General features: G+C 36.1%; 1 protein-coding gene across 6 annotated transcripts; it reads right to left on the reverse strand.

Moving 5' to 3' along the window:
* Positions 1-1,330: 1,330 nt before the first annotated feature.
* LOC112512001 (L-aspartate oxidase, chloroplastic) lies at positions 1,331-8,428 on the reverse strand. 6 transcript variants are annotated; one of them, XM_025117769.1, is made up of 9 exons: positions 8,287-8,428; positions 8,128-8,194; positions 5,866-6,788; positions 4,806-5,048; positions 4,135-4,191; positions 3,775-3,855; positions 3,194-3,255; positions 2,697-3,127; positions 1,331-2,004 (listed from the first exon to the last, which is right to left on the reverse strand). In XM_025117769.1, the coding sequence occupies exons 3-9, from the start codon at positions 6,268-6,270 to the stop codon at positions 1,421-1,423; spliced, it is 1,863 nt and encodes a 620-aa protein (XP_024973537.1). In that variant the 5' UTR covers positions 6,271-6,788; positions 8,128-8,194; positions 8,287-8,428; the 3' UTR covers positions 1,331-1,420. The 6 variants fall into 6 exon arrangements, with proteins under 6 accessions (XP_024973537.1, XP_024973541.1, XP_024973536.1 ...); XM_025117773.1 differs by having other exon boundaries at positions 5,866-6,211; positions 6,666-6,788; positions 8,128-8,428; XM_025117768.1 differs by having other exon boundaries at positions 5,866-6,785; positions 8,128-8,428.
* Positions 8,429-18,956: the final 10,528 nt, after the last annotated feature.

The raw sequence follows: 18,956 nt of genomic DNA on the forward strand, positions 1-18,956 counted from the left end.
ATCATGAACACGTTGCATCAGTGGATCAGTAGTAGGTGAAATGACCAACATCAGTAAATGCATCGACTGATCCATGCCACTAATGGCAGGAGCTGACACTCATCAGTGGCAATGAAAGAACATTCATCAGTGTCACAGAAACACTGATAAATAACCATCGAACCCATTAGCAGGACCACGAGCAGGGGCTCTGCCAGGCCTACCATGGTTTCCGCTAGGACCCCACGAGTGAGCACAACCACCTTAAGCCTGCCATATGGTGACATTCGGCTATCCAGGGTTCTAACTAGCTTAGACGAGTATGCATTCCCACACCTCCTAACTTAGACCTTCAAGATTCCTATATGTCGCACAAAGGCGTTGCTTCCTTACTGCAAATCTACTTGCTCCTTTTTTATCTAAAAGATTCTTGTTGTATTGTTTAAAATTCCATACATCTCCTTTATTTTGGATCCATAACTTTTTAAAAGATTCAGGATAGCTAAAAACATCAACTATTTTAGGCTCCATAGAGTTAAGGATCCAATATATGACAAGTTGATCGTTTGTGGTACAGGCTTTAAACTTCTCGTTTGTTATTGTAGGCTTCTAGTTGTCCTCTTGAATGTAATTAAGCTTAGATCTTCCTACAAGTGCTAGAATGATGGATCTTGACCAAGGAAGATAGTTATATTCGTTCAACAATGTTAGCAAGGATTTCCATCCATGGATCTCCATCCATCCTAAAATATACAAGGAGCCATCCATGTCCTCTAAATGAGTAGAAGGGCATAAAGGAAGGCTACAATAACCGTAAGCCGAGAAGATCTCTCACTGTAGCATAATGGTGAATGATCCTTAACACACATCATGATAGTTTTTACTCCATTTGTGTCCGTGAGCATGTCGCTTGGTGAAATTAAAATGTCATGTATTTGAAGAAATTCGCAAAAGGCGTTACAAACAAAGGGTAAATCAAATACAACCCCATTAAACTTTATAAACATGTAAATGATTTTCATGTGTTAGTTTCATATACGAAACAACGTGCAGTATTCACACAATGTTGTTTCATATATGAAACGTAGAGAAATGTTTTGCATGTGAAACAATACGAAAATAGTTTATATGAAACACACGCACGTCTACTCATACACACACAAGAACAAAGCATTTGAAACAATATGAATTATAACTTAAAATCAAACTTACTGAATGGTTTATGTTGTATTTATTGGGTTTGTTAATTAAATTATAGAAAGCTTAAAAAAAGACTTCATCACAGAATTCCAAAATCGATATATTAAAGTTTTATTTCATTTAAGTTTTATATAATGAAAAAAGAAAAAAAAAAGATTTACTTTTAACTTTCCTTTCCTTTCCTTTTGGTTTATTACACAAATAAGCTGTTCGCCAAAAATGGTGTCCCTAAAGCTTTCTGCTAACACATCTGCTGCTTGTGAAGTTGCCTTGAACTCCAAGTTGTATTCATGGTTGAACAATTCGGGAAGATGATGGTCGGCAATCTTGATCGTTCATCAACATGCGGGAAATCGATGGTGTAATGGAGTCCACGGCTTTCGTGTCTCGTCAGAGCACTGCTCACCACCAGTTTCGCACAGCAAAACAGGTTCCTCATTTCACAAGCCTCGAGCCCAACCATCGTTGGTTCCCATCCTTGTTGAAACAAGTAAGCCTCCCATTCGAGTTCCAGCTCCCCGATCCTCTGCTCAGCAGTCTTTAGCCTTGTGGTGGACCTCACAATCCCAACGTACTCCCACATGATTGACTGTAGTTCCTTCCTAACTTCTTTTGTCCTCTTGATGATCTTGTCCAGAATGTTGCACCCTAGCTGCATAGGAATGACGGGTGGGTCCCACCATCGTGAAACGCTTTGATCTATGTAGGACGCTTTCATGTGATCTATTGACGGCTTAACGGCCCTGCGGGCAAATACTAGTGCTTCTAGCAAGGAGTTGCTAGCAAGTCTGTTTGCCCCATGTAATCCTGTGCATGCAACTTCACCTATGCAATCAAGTTAACAAAGATCAGATCTTTCTCGCCAGTTTTATGTCTTCAGGATTTAGATTTTATTGATGAGTGAGACTAGATATTTGGATTCAACAATTCCAAAAATCTTAACTTCTCAAAAGTCTTGCTAGGATGCCAAATACGTGTTATAAACATAAGTCCTATAAAGCAGTCTATTAGGAGATTTAGACATATTTGACATCCTATAAAGCTGATTTTGTTGTAGCGAGAGCAGTTCTTTCCCTAAAGACCCTACAGGGGCATGTTATAAACCAAACTGAACAGGCTCGGTATATCCCACTCAAAAGTAGGACTTAAGGGTTGGGATTTAAGCAGACTTGTCCTCCGCCCCAAAAAGCAGAGTGATTGTTTCCAAGAAGACCCTCGGCCTATGCAAGAGGGTACAGTACCTCTGAAAAACTAAATTCAGAGATTCAACGAAGGATAGAACCAACCCCGCTTCTTATTTTGGCTTTTGAGGTCAAATGAAATAATTCGAAACTTCAATTCTGATACGGGTTTCTTGTTCTCAGATATTTTCACCATTCAACATTGCGATAATTACCAAAACCACCACAAACAGAAAAAACTAGAGCTAAAACGTAACGAATCAATATCAAACTCGGATCAAGAAATTAGTCCATTTGACCACAAAATTCGAAAAACAGAGGAAGAGAAAATCTCACCTGCCACATATAGACCACGAACGTTGGTCTCCCCTTGAAGACCAGCTCGAACCCCTCCACACATATAATGAGCAGCCGGAACCACCGGAATCGGCTGGCGAGTTATATCAATACCATACTTGAGGCACTCAGCAGCTATATTAGGAAAATGGGTAAGAATTTTGTCTCTTCCTTTATGACTGATATCTAGAAGAACATATTTCTCCTTCCGCTTTTTAATCTGATCATCTATACTTCTAGCCACAACGTCTCTCGGTGCGAGCTCGGCCCGTTCATCATACATCGGCATGAACCTTTCCATATCAAGATTATACAGAATGCCACCATCACCCCTCACAGCTTCAGAAATCAAGAACGCGTTTTCCCTGGTTTTGGTTGGTGGGATCGGGAGGCCTTCATCTGCTAGTGATGTTGGATGGAACTGCACAAATCTGAGAGTGAAAATTTGCTTAGAATGCAGCAGAACGCAATCTGCTAAAAGAATTTAGATTTCTTACTCCATGTTCGAAATTATAGCTTGAGCTCGATGTGCCATTGCTATTCCATCTCCAGTAGCCACCTGTGAAATTTAACCTCAAGAATTGGTATACCAGACTACTCGTATTAGAAAACTAACCAAACAAACCCAGATCCAACACATATATGGTTACCCGGGGGGTGGGGGACCTTTCCTCTACCCAAGCATGGCGGATTCAGTATTAGCCAGGGCCCCCGTTCAATCGTCCAACGTAATGGAAAAACATTAGGGTCTTAACGGTGCACACCCATTAATTTGATGTCTGCTTTAACAAATAGTGGTTGCAGCCTACTGGTAGTGGCATGCAGGCAGCATTACATGGTTACAAGTTCGAATCCTTTCGGCTCTTTTATGGTTTTCTGGTAACAACAGAAAATAAACGAAAAAAAAAGGAAAATCCCACTTGGGTGTTGCAAAAAACCGCTTGTATGTCATTTTTTAATTAAGTTGTACTTTTTATAATTAAATTTTGTTTATTTTATATTATGTTAACTGATATATAAAGAATGAATAATTAGCATAAAGAACCAAAATAATGACTATTAACTGAGATAATCATACCGGTGGATTTGTGGTGGATGGATAGACATGCCCTGCGCCACCGGAAGCAAGCAAAGTCACCTTTGAAATAAATCGTACCACCTACAACTTCCGATAGGGAGATGCAGATTAGCAACACATATATCAAGTGTGATATAAAACCAAACAAACCCTGTACATCCCACGACCCGAGTATAGGGTATGGGGGTATGATGTACGTAGACCTTACCTCTGTCTCAAGAGGAGACAGATAGACTGTTTCTGAGAAGACCCTGGCTTGGAAAAGGCTTAGTATAACAAATAGAAAGCACAACTGAAAGCCACAAATTAGGGGGAAAATAGATTGATATAAATGCATTTAATCATGATTGCAATCATCACCTTGCATGTTTTTGTATTCATAGTATCAACACCATGACAAACCATGTCAGATCCATCCTGCAAACCGATTAACAGACTTATCATGCGACTATGTAAGAGCAAAGAATGTCTGTCACTCCAGAGAAATTCACACTATAACGACTACAACAAATCCGTTTTATATGACGTCATATCATGTCCAAGTGTGTTAATGGGACTTAAGTTTATAGGACCAAACAATTGTGTATCCTATTTAAATGTGTTACAACTTGCAATAAGTTGACATCTCTTTTTGGACATCCTAACAAGTTTACCAAGCGCTAACTTACCAAGTCACATTACCTCACCAGATGAATATGGCAAGGACCAAGAATCTCATCCTGTAAGAGCGAAGGCAAGGACTGAGAGTCTTATCCGGTAAGTGAGGGCGACAACTCTTATCACATTTAGCGCTTACCGGGTAAATTGTTGCATATAATACCGTTTTGTTGGACTAAAATCTTACTCAGTAAGTAAGTGATAGTATTGGATTTTTACAGTAAGCACTTACCGGGGTAAGCATTTGGTAAACGGCCCCTTAGACATCTTGGGCATCTTATAAAACCGATTTGTTGTAATGAACCATCTAGTGCATTTACTAATCTTGTTTTAGAGGATGAAGGCAACATAATAGATTTCATTGAGAAGCAAACCTGAGAAGTCAACAAGTCAATAGCGAAATGATGCTTGAAAACCGAAATGTTGGGATCATTCTCAACTACCATGAGAAGTGCCCTTTCGATTTCTCTTCCTGTCATATCAGCAGCATGTACTATTCTGTGATGAGAATGACCACCTTCTCTTGCTAGATGCAAGTTTCCATCCTCTCCATGATCAAATGATGCACCCATGGCTATCAATTCCCTAATTCTCTCAGGTCCTTCTGTACACACTACCTGCACATATGCATAACTTGATATTTTCGACTAAAAACACAATTTCCATCAAACAAGAAGCTTCATTTATAAAAAACGATTTTGGATTTCTCATACTATTATCAAAAGCATCATTCCCGAAGGGGTCAATATACTGGGCAAGGCTCCAAGGCCAAACAAAGCAGGACAAGGAATCATAAACTCATTTTAGTCATAGCAAATCCCAAGGGAAAATGGATATAGTGGTGCGAAAACCCACATGAAACCAAACCAAACAAACCCAATACATCTCACCTGAAAGTGGGGTGGATGGGTGGGGGGGAGATTTACACAGACGTTACCTCTATCTCAGAGACAGAGAGACTGTTTCAAGAAGATGCAACTGGCAAAAAAGAATTAGTATTTTGTTTTTTGAGAAAGCATAGCTATAAGCCACATAGTTGCAAAAAAGAAAGTCCTTTTAAGACTAGAGTTAGAAAAGAACGCAAAGAGCCCACCTAGCTAAATAGCACATATGACACCAACGAAATTCCCAATATCCATCAAACGGTACCACAAACCCAGCTCAAGATTCTTGAACCCTCCTAACCTCCTCCCCCCAACTACGGTCTACAAGCAATCAACTACTCTAATTTTCCGCCTCCAAGAACTCCTGTCTGAGATTATGCAATAAGCAGGGAATAAATCCCTTCGTATTTGCTGTATTCTATAGGTGCTCAAAGACCAGTCAAAGGGGGCAATGAGTTTTAGAATCATAAATAGCATATCTGTAAAAGATAACTATATAATAGATCAAAGAGAACAAGAGGAACTAAAAGTTGCTTGTTTGAAAGCTTACTCTAACAGTGTCCTCATCACATAAATAAGCCCCGGCTACAATTGTATCCTGCATGTGACTCTCCACCGAATCAGAAGGGCACAACACAGCACTAACACCACCCTGTGCATAATTGGTATTGCTTTCATGAGGTTCGGCCTTTGTTATTACAGCAACCGTACCATGTTTTGCGACCTCAAGAGCATATCGAAGACCAGCAACTCCGCTACCAATAACAGCAAAATCAAAATACTTTGTGGAATCATCTCTAATGCATGATGTTACAACTGTTTGGAAGGGCCTTTGCGTTTCGCCAATCAGATAACTGTATCTCTTGATTTGCAAGTTGTTAGACACCCCATGTGACCTGTAACATACAATATATACCACAAACCAAAAAGATAGAAAATTTTTGGTAAACCACATTAATCTTCAAACAAAGATTTGCAAAACTGTAATAAGTCAAATCAACCTCAAAGAAGGGTAGGCAAAAATGCGATAAACCACATTATCCTTCTAAGAACAAGGGGGGAAATGTGGTTAACCATGTTAACCTTCAAAGAAAGATTGGCACAAATGCAGTAAATCACATTAACTGTCAAGAGATAGGTAAAAATGTGGTAAATCACATTAAAAGTTAAGAAAGTTAGGAAAATCCCTTGAAACGACAATAAACTACCAGAAAGATAGGCAAATGCTACTGTTACATACGTACATCCGCTTGTAGCCATAATATTAGCCCCAATGGTAGTTTTGTACCAAATAATAGAAAAATTCCCATGAAATTAATATGAAGATTTTGTAGATGACTAAAACAGTACCATGAAAACTTCTGACAGCATCTCTGCGACACCACCCGAGAAAACAAACTCTGTTGCCAGCAACCAGTCTCGCGGAAGTGTAGATTGGCACTTCCAGAAGCTATACTAGTTGCCATTTTTCTGCTATAATGTAACAACCATCAAACAGGATTTTATGTCCATCAATAATGCTTTCATAAAGATTCATAAAATTACAGAGACCAAACTAAAAATGAATAACAGTTTTGAATATAGAAACAACAAGAACAATGAACAAGGATTTAAATATCCTAAAGACAACACATGAAACATCTTTGTTCAGAATAAATTCTTTGATATTTTAATATGGGAAGGAAAAAAACAGAGGAGAAAAGGGCATAGCAAAATATTTAAATTACAGATTTAGCCAAGGAAACAGATTCATTACTTCAATGGTGTCTGCCTCCTGTAATCACGACATAATTTTACCCGAAATATAGAAGTTCTTACTAAAAATCCATGAAAAACCAGCCCCGGGCCCCCTAATTAACAAAAATCAAAGAAAAACACATGGCCTCTAGAAACAGAGGAAAGCAACAAGATTAGGCACCAAAAAACCAACTAACATTAACTGAAACAAGAACAAGAAATCCATGCACAACCAACCATAACCAGAACAGATAAATTGCAAAAGATAACAATAGTGTGATACCAATGAATTCTAGTAAAACTAATATATATATATATATATATATATATATATATACACACACATGAAAATGGAAGTCAATTACTGATAGAAAGTACAAGGGTCTGCTTGGTTGCAAATGGGAATGGGAATGGGAATGAGAATGAAAATTGAAATGGGAATAGGAAAAGGAATCAGAATGAAAATGTTGAGTGATGAGAATGAGAATAGGACTGTGCATTGATGCTGGTTGGTTCATAATGGGGAATCATACAGACTAAAATTGGTAACAGAAAAACCCTAACCAGCCTCAACCTTCGTTTTAACTTTAAGCACTCCAAAGAAAACCATCAAACACAACCCATAATCAACCTCAAAAAATATAACTTTTACATGGCATCTAATATAATTCACAAAAATTAACATTGAAAACTAAACTAATTTCCATGGGAAGAATTTGGTGGAGGGAGCCACGAAATAGCCTTCATTTCCCCTGGTTTAACAAGGAATCAACTAACAAAGAGACTACCATCAAAATCGCATGCCATGCATAGAGTTGGTTTGTTGTTAAATGCACCCGAATCTTTATGCACCACTTTAAATAAAGAAATCTTGGAACCAAATAGCTTCGATCTATCAGAATCTAATAGTTTTAATTTCTTCAAGTTCGAGCCACTTAATCGGTGGAAATTGTGTCATTGCTTATCAAGACGCAGTCATATTCCAGCAATTTCACTCCACCATGATTAAACTAATGAGAAAACAAATGTTTTAGAGGTAATAATCAGAACCGAACTGATTCAATGGAGCAAATACCCGAAATTTCAGAAGGGTGTATGAAGAATGCGTTGAGGAGATTGTGCAGCAGCTTCTGCAAATGAATCTTGGCAACGTCTATCTTGATTAGGGTTTTACACTTGTGCAAGAAAGCATCTTGAAGCCAGCTTGAAAAAGCAAAAAAGAAACAGAACTTACCACAAGATGATGAAGCCCAATGAGAGAAGCTTGTAGCGTGAAGTTTGTTTTGGAAAACAGAGGAGGTCAGGAGGATGGCAAATTCTGACAAATACAACAGAATAAAGAGCAATATAACTTTTTGCTATCTTTCGTTTTCAAGGGCAAGTCGTGTTTTGCATCCACAAGTAATAGCTTAATAGGCCTGAATTACATACGTGGTCCCTGTGTTTTACTTAGAATATGGAGATCATCACTCAAAACGATTTGATGGTCTCTAACTTTTACTTTTCGTAACATTGACGGTTAACACCGTTGAATTAAGATACGATAACACTCTTAATTGAGGGGCAAATCCGTCATTTCCTTTTCCTTCTTCGCTACCTCCATTTGCACCAACCCACCCGATGAAAAATCTTAAATGTGTGTTTGGTATATTGTATAAGACAGAACAGAACAGAGATTATTGTTTCATGTATGATAGGACTTTTCTGTAAAATAGTTTGGTGCAGAATTATTATATTGTCACAATAATTAAGAGGCTCTTATGATATGGAGCAAAATGAAATATAATTGTTTACGATGAAATTATGGTGTTAAATGGTTAAGGAAAGCCTAGGATACAAAATCATTCAAAAGGTTTTAAAACCATTAAGAGAAAAACTTTTTTTGTCAAACAAGATTCATCTATTGACGATTCAGATATTGTCTCTTAATGGAATTATGGTAAACAAACAACTCAATAATATCAATTTAACGATATTAACTTGAAGAACCATAAGTGTTATCAAAAGTAAAAAATTAGGGACCAACCATGTAGATAACGTGTTTGAAGGATGACAACCAAATTCTGAGTAAACTACAAGGACCACAATGTAAATTCACATATTTAATAATTAAAATAGACCAGCGGATCTTTGGTCAACACTCATTTGATATAAATCTATTTCTCAAAATTAGAGTCTCCTTAAATTAGTTTAATATAAACTAGAAAAATATTCATACAATATAACGATATATATCTCGATTTTAATGTTTTATTTTATTATGTCTCAGTTGATGTTATAATATAATTTTATATGGTACTAAAAAACGATAATGTTTTTATTTTTAAATAAAATAAAATTTTGAAGATATCATAAAATTTTGAAAAAAAAAATGTATTGATTTTAGTGTCAAATTAAATATTTAAAAATTATTTTTTTTGTGCAATTTCTGTAATTCAAACTTTTTTATAATTTAATTTATATTTAATAATTAAGTCATTTATTTTTTATTTATTTTTTATTTATTTTATAAAGATAATAATTAGTATTTTGTTAGAATTTAATGATTATCCTAAATATATTTTAGATTTTTTATATTTAAAATGAGATACCTATTCAATATTTGATCATGTTTATTTGCATTTAGTTATACAAATTCAAAAATAAAGCTTTAATAAGTTATACATACGTATAATCTACTTGTAATCTTGAATTTTAAGTAATATGCATCAATAAACATCACTTAATTTATAAAAAAAGGTTTTTAAGAGTTTTTATCAAATACTTTATAATATAGTATAGATACATATATTTTACTTTTTATAATATATATTTATGTAATTAATAAACAATAAATAAAACGTGATGATTTCAAACAAAAACTGTTATCAATATAATGATCAATATTAAAGATTTTGATAAGGGGATTTAATTAGTTTTTTTTATTAACCTGGATATCCGACTCGCTATGCGAGTCGACTAGTCTCAGAGCGACCACCTGCTTTGCAGATAGCTCAGAATCAACGCATTTGAACCTCCGTGGCCACAAGGAGATCTTTATTTCTCCCTAGATTTGAACCTAGGACCTCCTTCTACTTTTGACCTTTGAAGCCAAGCTCAAACTAATCAGGCACCATCCTTGTGGTTGATTTAGTTAGTTTTTTTTTAATTTGATATAAGGGGTGTTTGGGATTGCTTATAAAAACAACTTATTGACTTATTTCGGTGTGACACCGGTAATAAGCAGTTTTAAGTGTTTGGATAAACAACTTATACCGGTGTCAAACCGGTAATAATGATTTTTTGAAAAAGTTAAACCATTCTAACTTATAATAGGTTGATAAGCAATTTTGTAAAACAAAACATAAGTTGTTTCAAATAAACAATTCCAAACACCCCTATCGAAAGATATGTATGTCTAAGTTTTTTATGTTTAATTTTCTGATTAAGAGTCTTTTTTTATGAAAATTTTTTTTGTAACAGGTTTAAAGAAGGCAATGCTATTAATATTTTTTTTATCTCAGAATCAAATCAAATTATGTATTTAAAATATAAAAAATAAATAGTAGTATTAAAATATATTAAAAAAACTAATAAATAGAAATACATTTAATAATATATAAAAATATTTATACTATATGATAAAGCATTTGACGAAAACTCTTAAAAACAATTTTTTATGCGTGAATACTGTTTATCGATGCATATTACTCAAAATTCAAGACTACAAGTAAATTGTGCGTAAGTACAACATATTAAAGTCTCATGTTTGAATCTGTGTAACTAACTTCGGATAAACATAATCAAATAAAGGATAAACATTTCATTATAAATATAAAAAAACTAAAATATAATTAGAACAATTATTGAGTTCTAGCAAAATACTTAATTATTATCTTTATATAAAAACTACATTATTAAACCAAAAATAAAAAAAATGAACTAAAAAAATATTAAAAAAAAAAAATTTTAAATAGTTAATCTGGTACTAATATCAATAATTTTTTTTTATCTTTTATGATATCTTCATATTTGTATTTTATTTAAAAATAAAATATTATCGCTTTTTCAAAACCGTATTATAACATCGACTAACACAAAAAACCGAAACACTAAAATCGAGATGTATCTCGCTACATTGTACGAATACCCTTCTAGTATTTAATAATATATCAAAGAAAAATTGAATCACGCATAAAAAGTGGTTTTGGCAAGTGCGCTTTTGAAAAGGTGTGGTTCCAACTTCCAAATACATGAATATAATCCAGAATTCCACCCATAGGGAAAGCAAGTCTCCTCCAAGTTGTTTCCTTTAAGTTCAAGTGTTTTTTCATTTTTGGTCCCTTACTAAACTTTCATTTAAAAATAGGTGCTTTTGCTATTTGTATTTTTGTTTTTAATTTTTCTACACACACATCAACATCAACATCAACATCGACATCGACATCAAATAGCAAAAGCACGTATATTTTCTGGTATATTTTGCTAGTATATTTTCTGGTATATTTTCTGGTATATATCTACACACACATCAACATCAACATCGACATCGACATCAAATAGCAAAAGCACGTATATTTTCTGGTATATTTTGCTAGTATATTTTCTGGGTTTTTGAAACTTCCCAACATTTATGCCCAAAGTATATGTACAATGATGCCCTCCTGCTGTCTGCTCAATGTTCTTGTACGTCGAAGCACGTCGTTGCCGTCTTGCCACTGCCCTCTCACCCATCTTCTTTTGCCTTGTGATTCGTCCATTTCGCTACTATCCTCTCAATGTTCTATAGCCAAAGGATGTAGTTGCCCTTGTTTCTTGTTGCCAAAGCATAAGGCAGCAGCCTCTCTATTTCTTGTTGTCGAAGCACCGGGCAGGCACATGTTGTTGTACATTGAAATTGTTTCACGAATGTGGAATTGGACCCCCTCTTCTTCCTTACTTGCATTTTTGTTTTCCAAACACTTTAACATGTGAATGCTCATTAATAAGTTGCGGAAAATGTTAGATTTCTTGTTCACTTACTTCCATTTTGATATACAATATACTTACATGTGAATGCTCATTAATAAATCACGAGAAAGGTTATGTGGTTTACTCATTTACTTCCATCTTCTTTTACAATGCATTCACATATGAAATGTCGTAGCAAATTTAGTTTCAATTTTTGTACATTTTTTTCATTAAAAATCGTATGTCGTACTTTATATATTCACATTTGAATGTCATATTTTTTTTGCACAAACTTCAAAAATATTGACAAGATCACAACCGATTGTGTACAATTTTTTGGAAAAAACTAAAATATGGAGAAGATCACAATGGTTGTGGTTTGATAATATTTGTTTTTAGCTAGCCCTATTTTAAGGAAATTTGTTTTTGGTATTAAGTGTAAAATTTTACCCTTTTGAATTAAAAAATAATATTTTTAATAGAAGTTGGATTGAAAACGATCGGGAGTTCTCGCATTCTCATTTTTTAGGGTTCTGTGAAAAACCCACCTCATATATATATATATATATATATATATATATATATATATATACACACACATACATATACATTCATTCATTCAGTTAAGATCCTTCTAATTTATAAGATCTGTGAGATCCAATTTAGTTATGTAATTAAAGTTAAATATTGAAACAAGCTAATTTTGACTAAATAATTTAAATAGAAGGTATTGTAGGTAATTAGTGAGTCTCTCTCTCCTCCCTCCATTGAATAATAGATGTATTATCCTCACATAACATGCACAATATGTTGGTGATTTTAGTGTCATCGGGCCATTTAAGTGTAATTGGAAGTAACATCGAGTTCTTAGGGGGTTTTATATTGTGTTCTAATACAAGTCAGGAGGTACGGAGTGCACACTTTTTATAAGACAAGTATGACCCTGGTGGGAGTTAAGGGGCTTCACCCCTTGCATTTTAGTGGAAAATTGGTCATAAAGACCAGAAGGTCTCTGCTCTGCCTTGGCTTTGGTTGTTAAGGACCAGAGAAGGTCTCTGCTCTGCCTTGGCTTTGGTTGTTAAGGACCAGAGGCTCTGGTTGGTAAGATCAAAGGCTCTAGTTCTTTGTTTATGTTTGCTAAGACTTACTTCTGGTTGGTAAGACTAGAGGGGATCTGGTTCATTGCTTATGATTGCTAAGACTTACCTCTGGTTGGTAAGATCAGAGGGGTTCTGGTTCCTGCTTATATATGCTAAGACTTGCCTCTGGTTGGTAATACCAGAGGGGCTATGGTTGGTCCTGTCTCTGGCTTCACGTCTAGAAGGTTAGAACAATTTTGTAACTGTTCACTACCATTAATGAACAATTTTTGTAACTGTCCACTAATTTTAATTTGCAATTTTATAACTGTCCATTACTTTTAATGTGCAGTTTTATAACTGTCTATTACTTTTATTATGCAGTTTTATAGCTGTCCACTACTCCTAAAATTGAGCCATGATTATCAATTCGGTTATTTTTATGAGTATAAATATCCTTTATGCTTATGTTTATGGACACGGGTTTTTTGAACAATCCTTGAATACTCTCCAGGTAGTTTGCTCTTGTTTTTGTGCCTAAAAATGAAATTGCTCTCTTAAGTCTTATCCCATATTGAATTTCGTGTAACCCAAACATAGGGTCAGAATGTCAATTCGGAAAGTGCTCTCTTCATGATTCTTAAGTAACCCGGTTCTTGATCGACCAAATCCTTTCCAGTTCTAAACACATCCCTAACACAATAACATGGTATGGTATGTGCACAATGTGCTAATAACATTCACACCATATATATATATATATATATATATATATATACTAAGACGTCTGGTTCAAAGTGGTATAGTATCATAATGTCCACATACACTTATACAGACCCTACTATTTTAGTATGTTCACAATGTGATTTTAGTCATTCTTTAAAACAGCATGAGGACCGCATGAGGACCTTTAACATATTTTTTTAACAACTTGGCAACTAGCTACACATCTCTGTGAGTCGACTATGTCCACTCAATGAATACAACTGATTTTACTTTGTGATCCTTCATTGTATCAAAAAATAATGTTTGACAACATGAATGACACACGTATCAATAATGTTCACTATGTACCCATCTCGTTCACATGTATCGAAGTATGTTCACAAAATATCGATATCACTATCGAATTAAAATAATTAATTTTGTTCAAGTTTGTTTCTTCAAAAAATAATTGTATTTAGTATAACTTAAATTTTAAAAAATAAATCTGTTTTTCACTTAAAAGATGTGATAGTGGATTCCTAGAATTAAGGATGAAAAATATTAAAAAGCTTTTTTTTAATTAAAAAAAGGTTATTATTTACGGTTATTAGATTGCAACCACACGATGGATATGATGATGAGTTGCTTTGCTTTGTTTAAAAAGATCGTTTCTTTACATATTTTGGTTCATATTTTTATTTTAATTTGTTTTAAAATAAAAGTTTTTATTAAAAAAAAATATGGTGTTTGTTTCACATAATGAAATATGCCAAAATTGATAAAGAAAAAATCACAGGTATTGCTCACTGAATTCTGATAACATTGAGAGATGCCAAAACGGATTTAAATACAAAAAAGGAATAACAAACTACAGCTAGAAAATAGGAGAAATACTAAACAAACGGAAATAGCATAAGACTCGGTAATATCACGTGTGTAGAGCCCCACTTTGACTTGACCCAGTCAGCTTTATTTGAATTCTTTTATTTCTTCAGCTAAAAGACCTCCTAACTCCATCAAACCCTCCCTCAAACATGACTAGGCTTCGGTGTCATGTTTGCCTTTGAGAGAACACACACCAAGTCTTTCTCTTAGCCTTTCAAAGTCATCACGATGCAAAGGCTTAGTAAGGATGTCTGCTACCTGTTCTTTGGTTTCAACATACTCCAAGTTGACAGTTCCTTTGCTGACTAGATCTCTTAGGAAGTGAAATCTAACTCCAATATGTTTGCATCTACCATGAAAAACAGGATTTCTTGACAACTGAATAGCTGATGTGTTGTCACATTTTATTACACTTCCTCCTCTCTGCTGTACACCAAGCTCTTCTAAAATTTCTCGAACCCAGATCACTTGACAAGCACATGATGCAGCTGCTATGTATTCTGCTTCTGTAGATGACAGAGCAACAATGCTTTGCTTCTTTGATGACCATGAGACTGTAGCTCCATCCCACAACACCATGTATCCGGAAGTGCTTTTCCGGTCAGTAAGATCACCGGCAAAGTCACTATCAGTGAAGACTTCAATCTCTCCTTTTCCTCCTCTTTTGTACCAAATTCCATAATCCAAGGTTCCTTGAATATACCTCATTACCCGTTTAGCTGCTGCAAAGTGTGTTTCAGTTGGTTTCGACATGAAGCGACTAATAAAGCTCACTGCGAATTGTATGTCGGGTTGTGTGGTTGTAATATACATCAAGCTTCCAACCAGTTGTTTAAACAACGTTTCATCAACTGGTTCACCATCATCGTGACTTAGTCTGCATCCAGGAACCATGGGATTGACTACTGCATTGCACTCCATCATCTTAAAGCGGGTTAACATGTCAATTGCATACTTCCTCTGGGAAATGTGTATGCCTGCTGAGTTTTGTATTACCTCAATTCCCAGGAAGTACCTCATTTTCCCCAGATCAGTCATCTCAAACTCAGCTTTCATGGAAAYCTTGAAGTCTTCCATCATCTTCTCATCATTTCCTGTAAAGAGCAGATCATCTACATATATGTTCACAAACAATTGTTTATCTACTGCTTGTTTTTTGATAAATAGTGTATGTTCTGACTTGCTTCTTATGAATCCTTCATCGACGAAATAGGCTTCAATGCGACTGTACCAAGCCCTAGGGGCTTGTTTGAGCCCGTACAAGGCCTTTTGGAGCTTGTACACCTTATGCTCGCTATTCTTCACCATGTAGCCCTGCGGATGTTGAACATACACATTCTCTTGCAACGTTCCATGGAGAAACGCAGATTTTACATCCATCTGATGAATGCTCCAGCCCTTTTGAGCTGCTAAAGCAAGCATCAAACGGATTGTATCCATTCTTGCCACAGGCGCATATACTTCCATGTAATCAACTCCGAATTCTTGGCCATATCCCCTAGCCACCAGTCTCGCTTTGTGCTTTTTAATCTCGCCCCTTTCGTTCAACTTGGTTTTAAACACCCACTTCACACCAATGCATTTGGCGTCCTTCGGCAACTCAACTAGACACCAGGTTTGATTTTTCTCAATCATTTCAATTTCACGATCCACTGCTATCCTCCACTTGGAGTCTTTAACTGCTTCTTCATAGTGAACTGGATCATGATAGGCTATCTCCACCGCATTTACTTCTTCTTCATCTGAGTTTAAGTCGTCACCGGTTACATAGTCTTGAAGATAGCTGGGGGTTCTGCGTTGTCTGCCCTCCCTTACTGGTGTAGTACTAGGACCTGGTTTATTTGTTGGCTGATCCGGCTCCACCAAATCATGCACCTCAGCACTATGTTCATCGATGAGAATGTAATCATCATCAATGAAATCATAGTTTCCCCATGACAATTCTTCTTCAACAGTCTACACCTCCTTTCTTTGATTCCAATTCCAGCCTTTGTGCTCTTCAAATATCACGTCTTTGCTTATTATCACCTTCATGGTCTTTGGGTTAATAAGTCTATAAGCCTTTGACTCCTCGCTTACACCTGTCAAAACACAAACACAACTCTTGTTGTCTAGTTTAGTTCGTTTCTCCTTAGGCACATGTACATGAGCCAAACATCCCCAGATTCAGAAATGATTGACTGTTGGTTTCAATCCGCTCCAAGCTTCATGTGGGGTAACATTTGAAAGTGCTTTGGTTGTGCTCCTGTTTAACACGTAAAAGCTCCAAGCTGTTGCTTCTGCCCAAAACATCTTAGGCATGTTTTTGGCAGAAAGTAAGGTAACCACCATGTTTATCACCGTCCTATTCTTCCGTTCCGCGACTCCATTCTGTTGAGGCGTGAAACTCATGGTCAATTGCCTTTTAATTCCATGTTCCCTGCAAAACTTGCTAAAATCATTAGAGAGATACTCTCCTCTCCTGTCTGTTCGAAGAGCCTTGACCGCCTTCCCTGTTTTGGTTTCTACCTTACTTTTAAAATCCTTGAAGCTTTCAAGAGCTTGTGACTTTTCTGTTAGGAAATAAACCCAACCCTACCGACTATAATCATCAATAAAACTCATGAAATATTTCTTTTCAGTGTGTGAGGTTGGTGTTATCGGCCCACATATATCGGAGTGTACCAACTCCAATATCTCTCCTGCACGCCATGAGCTTGACTTTGGTATGGCCTCTTTGGTCTGTTTTCCAATCACACAAWCTTCACAAACAGATGTATCAGCAATAAATTCAGGTAAATCACGTACCATTCTTTTATGTTGCAGAGCCTTCATGCTAGTCTTGCTGATGTGCCCTAAACGCTCATGCCACAATTTGGCAATATCATCATCACTTGAGTACATGCACTCGTCTGTCTTTTGCTCGGTGGTCTCATTAGTATCTTCACTGAGAGGATACATCCGGTTGGTGCTCATGCTGGACTGAAATACTAATCCTCTGTCTGGATGAAAAACTTTACAAATGTCGGATTGAAATAGAAAAGATAAACCTTTCTGTTGGAGCTGCCCGATGCTGAGAAAATTATTCTTGAGTTCTGGTACAAAGCATACATCTTTGATCACATAAGTTGCCCCATTTAGAACCAGCTTCATGTTTCCCTTTCCTTCTACAATCATGCGTGTATTGTTTCCAAGCTTAACAGTGTTAGAGAAACTTTGATCCAGATCTGCAAACCTCTCCTTTTTGCCACACATATGATTGGAGCATCCCGAATCCAAAAACCATAACAGGCCTTTGCTTTCATTCTTTATCTGGGCCATGAATCCATTCTCTACTACACCTCCATCAGCCATGAGCATAATTTCTTCATTTTCGTCAAAACCAACATAGTTTGTCTCCTTTGCATTTGGGCATTCATAAGAATAATGCCCTAGTCTGTGACAGTTATAGCACTCGATGGTTTCTTTATTGAAAGATTGTCGTCCTCGACCACGTCCTCTTCCTCTATAATTGTTACGCCCCCTACCACGTCCTCTAGTATTGAAGCTGTCACCTGCATCTACTTTCAGTGCTTGCTCCTCTTCTCGTTCATTTGTCTTGTATTTCTGTTTGTGAACAATTAGGGTGCTCTACAGTTCTTCTATGGACATCTGATCAATGTCCTTTGATTCTTCGATCGATACCACCACGTACATGTACTTTTCAGTCAGAGTTCGAAGGATCTTTTCAACAATTTTTACATCTGTCATCGACTCTCCATTGCTCCTCATTTGATTGGAGATCATTAGGACCCTACCAAAATACTCTGGTATCGTTTCATTCGTCTTCATCTCTAAAACCTCGAAATTTCTTCTAAGTTTCTGCAACATAGATCTCTTCACTCGATCGTTTCCTGCAAATCTCTTTTGCATGGATTCCCACACCGCCTTTGAACTTGTTCGATCCAAGATCTGCTCAAACGTGACCCTATCAATTGCCTGGTACAAGTAATGTTTGACCTGCAGATCTTTCATTCGGAGTTCTTCCAACTTCTTCTTCTCCGCTTCACTCTGGGCGACACCAACTTTGGGTTCTCTAATTCCTGGATCGATCAGGTTCCACACCTGTTTTGCACGCAACAAATTCTCCATCATCTCACTCCAGTGTTCGTAATGCCCATCGAAAACTGGCACTTTCAACTTATCGTCGTTCATTCTCTCTTTTAGTGATCGAAATTCGCTCTGATACCAAATGATAAAGAAAAAATCACAGGTATTGCTCACTGAATTCTGATAACATTGAGAGATGCCAAAACGGATTTAAATACAAAAAAGGAATAACAAACTA

This window comes from Cynara cardunculus (assembly GCF_001531365.2).
Source record: "Cynara cardunculus var. scolymus isolate 2C chromosome LG 5, CcrdV1, whole genome shotgun sequence".
NCBI lineage: Eukaryota > Viridiplantae > Streptophyta > Magnoliopsida > Asterales > Asteraceae > Cynara > Cynara cardunculus.

Excerpts from the sequence above, each read along its gene's own strand:
- LOC112512001 (XM_025117773.1), bottom strand. The coding sequence starts at position 6,781 with ATGGCAACTAGTATAGCTTCTGGAAGTGCCAATCTACACTTCCGCGAG. Across the intron at positions 4,192-4,805 it reads TTGACTTGTTGACTTCTCAG|GATGGATCTGACATGGTTTG; the intron begins GTTTGCTTCTCA and ends ATCGGTTTGCAG. Across the intron at positions 2,005-2,696 it reads TCGTGGTCTATATGTGGCAG|GTGAAGTTGCATGCACAGGA; the intron begins GTGAGATTTTCT and ends TTGATTGCATAG.